Source organism: Babylonia areolata, chromosome 13, assembly GCF_041734735.1.
Source record: "Babylonia areolata isolate BAREFJ2019XMU chromosome 13, ASM4173473v1, whole genome shotgun sequence".
In the NCBI taxonomy this organism is placed as follows: domain Eukaryota; kingdom Metazoa; phylum Mollusca; class Gastropoda; order Neogastropoda; family Buccinidae; genus Babylonia; species Babylonia areolata.
This window is the reverse complement of record NC_134888.1, coordinates 18,282,208-18,285,296: the sequence shown is the minus strand read 5'-3', so window position 1 is coordinate 18,285,296 and position 3,089 is coordinate 18,282,208. Positions and strand designations below refer to the sequence as shown.

Here is a 3,089-nt window from a genome sequence, read left to right as displayed (position 1 = left end):
AAAAGATGTCTTCCATCAATCTCTGGTAGGTTGACGGGCTGTTGCAAAGACCCATAGCAAGCCTATTGAACTCAAAGAATCCAAGAGGGCCAGCTGTGAATGCAGTTCTTTCCTTGTGGCACTCCTCAATTTCTATCTGGTAATATCCACTTTTCATGTCCAGGACAGTAAAGTAGTGGGAACCTGAGAGGCAGTCAAGGATTTCGTCAATACGCGGTAAAGCATAGGAATCCTTCACCGTGCGTCTGTTCAATTCTCTGAAATCCACACACATTCTCAGTGCACCATTCTTCCGTCGGACAAGAACAATAGGTGAAGACAATGGACTGTATGACCTTCTGACGATTCCTGCGGTCAGTAGTTGTTGAAGATGAGTCTTCACTTCGTCGTACATGGAAGGAGGAATACGATGATATCTCTTCTTGAAGGGCTCTGGGTTGCTGAGTTCAATCCTGTGCTTCACTCGCCCTGTGAAACCAATGTCACATTCATCCGCTGAAAAAATACCCTGGTATTGCAGGATTAAGCCTTTTGCTCTATCCACAAGTTTTGGTGACAGAGTTTCAGAGGTGATCTCAATCGTCTCTGAAAGCGGCACAGGCATCCCTGGTGTTGAGTCTCGTACTTCTGTCTGCGAGTAGATGGTGACAGGCTGAATTTCACACAGCACAGTCCTGGGAGGTAGAGTAACTGTGTGGGTTGATGTATTTGCAATGTTGACGTCCACCCGCCCGTTTTTCTTGTAGCTGTAGCTGATGAGAGTTGGAGCTACATCTAGACCATCATCCAGGTTTGTATGAGGCTGCAGAAGGGCGCATGTAGACTGATAGGGGAGATCTTTGTCAACAACACCTTGAACAACCACGTTCTGATTTGGGTAAATAGTAACTGGCTGAGATTCTGCCAACTTTACCAACCCAAGGCAGTATTTCATCCGTTCCAGTCTTCTCTCTCGAAGCACAATGCACCTGAAGGCGATGTACCAAGATGTTGCCATGTCAGCATTCTGAAGAAACTGTTGTCCATACTGGGCCTTGCAATCTGCTATTGTTTGTGACAAGATGTTGGTTCCAAGAAGAACAGGCACCGTGCTGTTATATTTGCTGTCAGGGACTACCAAAAAGATACAAGGGGCTGCCTTATCTATCAAGTCTGGGACTGAGATTCCAGCGTCAATGTAACCAAGGTAAGGCAATTGTTGTCCATCAGCACATTCAATATCCAGCAGGCTGTCTAACTGCTGAATCTCCAGGTGACTCAAAAACTTGGAGTGAAAAGACTGACTAACAGTGGAGACAGATGTGCCAGTGTCCAGGAGAGCCAATACTGTGGAGTGATGGCCTAGAGGTAACGCGTCCGCCTTGGAAGCGAGAGAATCTGAGCGCGCTGGTTCGAATCATGGTTCACCCGCCGATATTTTCTCCCCCTCCACTAGACCTTGAGTGGTGGTCTGGACGCTAGTCATTCGGATGAGACGATAAACCGAGGTCCTGTGTGCAGCATGCATTTAGCGCACGTAAAAGAACCCACGGCAACAAAAGGGTTGTTCCTGGCAAAATTCTGTAGAAAAATCCACTTCGATAGGAAAAACAAATAAAACTACATGCAGGAAAAAATACAAAAAAATGGGTGGCGCTGTAGTGTAGCGACGCGCTCTCCCTGGGGAGAGCAGCCCGAATTTCACACAGAGAAATCTGATGTGATAAAAAGAAATACAAATACAAATACAAATACTTGCTGTCCCTCAATTAAGATCTCAGCTTCGTTGGCGTGACCAGCGAGTCCTTCCAAAGGCCTTTTTGTTTCTAGAGGCTGTTGTCCCAAACCTATGAGTCGCCTCTCGTCATAGGTTTTCTGTGAAAATCCCGCTTGAGATGATCTAATCTCACCCGACATCCAGCAGCAACGTGGTCAAGTTGGCCACATCTGTAGCACTGGATCCGGCGCTGGCTTGAAACTGAAGATCTGTCTCTGTGATGCCCTTTTGTTTCTGGGGTATAATGACTCTGTGATTCTTCTTGAGCAGCAGCAGAATTAGTTCGCCAGTACTGTGGTTGGTTTTCCCCTTGCCGACTTTGGGCGTTTGAAGTGACCTATTTCTTTAAGTTTGCCATCTCATTTGTAAGTTGTTGGATTTGCGAAGTTAGTTTCTTGATGGCTGACGACGTTTCTTCCGATGACTGGTTCATTTTCGATACCACTGGCTTTTTAGGGACATTGAACTGAGGATGTTTTTCAAGTCGACGAAGAGCAGTTCTCAGTTCATCAAAGTCTTTTATTCGGTCGTAGATGTACATGGAGATGTCCTTCAGCTCACACCTCAGTCCTGTCCATAGCATAGTGCGCAGCATCTCGTTGGGAGAAGAGGGGAGGGGGCCTTGCTTCTTTACTTGATCCAGGATCTCTTCCAGTCTGCAACTCCAGTCAGCTACAGACTCCCCAGGGCCTTGTCTGGCACCATAAAATGTGGCCAGGAGGTCCGACTCCATGTCTACAGTTCCGTAGATACTGTCCATCTTTATTATGTCAGATACAGAAGCATCCGTTCCCATTCTTATGAGCACTCTTCCCGCTTGACCATGAAGTGACGATCTGATGGCATTTGAGACTTCTTTCTCTGAATACCGATTTGCTATCAGGCTTGAAAGTTGATGCCTCCATACAGGATAGCTTTCTATGTCCTCCCCGGTGAACTTCACGAGCCATGGTTTACCAGTAGTCACATTGACAACAGTAGCTGGAGTTGAAGTGTCAGCCATGGCAGAAACATCGGAATACTTGCTCTCAGCCATTTTAAGAAAACAACTTCCAATAAATAATTCGTTTTAAATGTCTGAAGGTATGGCTGAAAGGAAATCCTTCTCTTGAGAGGGGCAGTGAACACTGGCAACACTGGGGTGACGTTCTGAGTGGTGATTAATATTGGATTTTTTAGCCGGTTGGGCAGGGTTCTTTCACCACGTCAGCACCAGTTTTCGTCAAGGCTTTATTCAGGACAAGACGGGGAACATATCGGGACTTGGGTAAAGGGAACAGGAGAGCGGGGGGGTTAAAGGGCAAGGGACTGTCCTCGTGAAAGGGGGGAAATA

General features: G+C 46.6%; 1 protein-coding gene across 1 annotated transcript; it reads right to left on the bottom strand.

The window, feature by feature from the left end:
- Nucleotides 1–1,826: 1,826 nt before the first annotated feature.
- On the bottom strand, nucleotides 1,827–2,792 carry LOC143288710 (paraneoplastic antigen-like protein 5). The gene is made up of 2 exons (XM_076597338.1): nucleotides 2,164–2,792; nucleotides 1,827–1,971 (listed from the first exon to the last, which is right to left on the bottom strand). The coding sequence occupies exons 1-2, from the start codon at nucleotides 2,790–2,792 to the stop codon at nucleotides 1,827–1,829; spliced, it is 774 nt and encodes a 257-aa protein (XP_076453453.1).
- Between the last annotated feature and the right edge of the window lie 297 nt (nucleotides 2,793–3,089).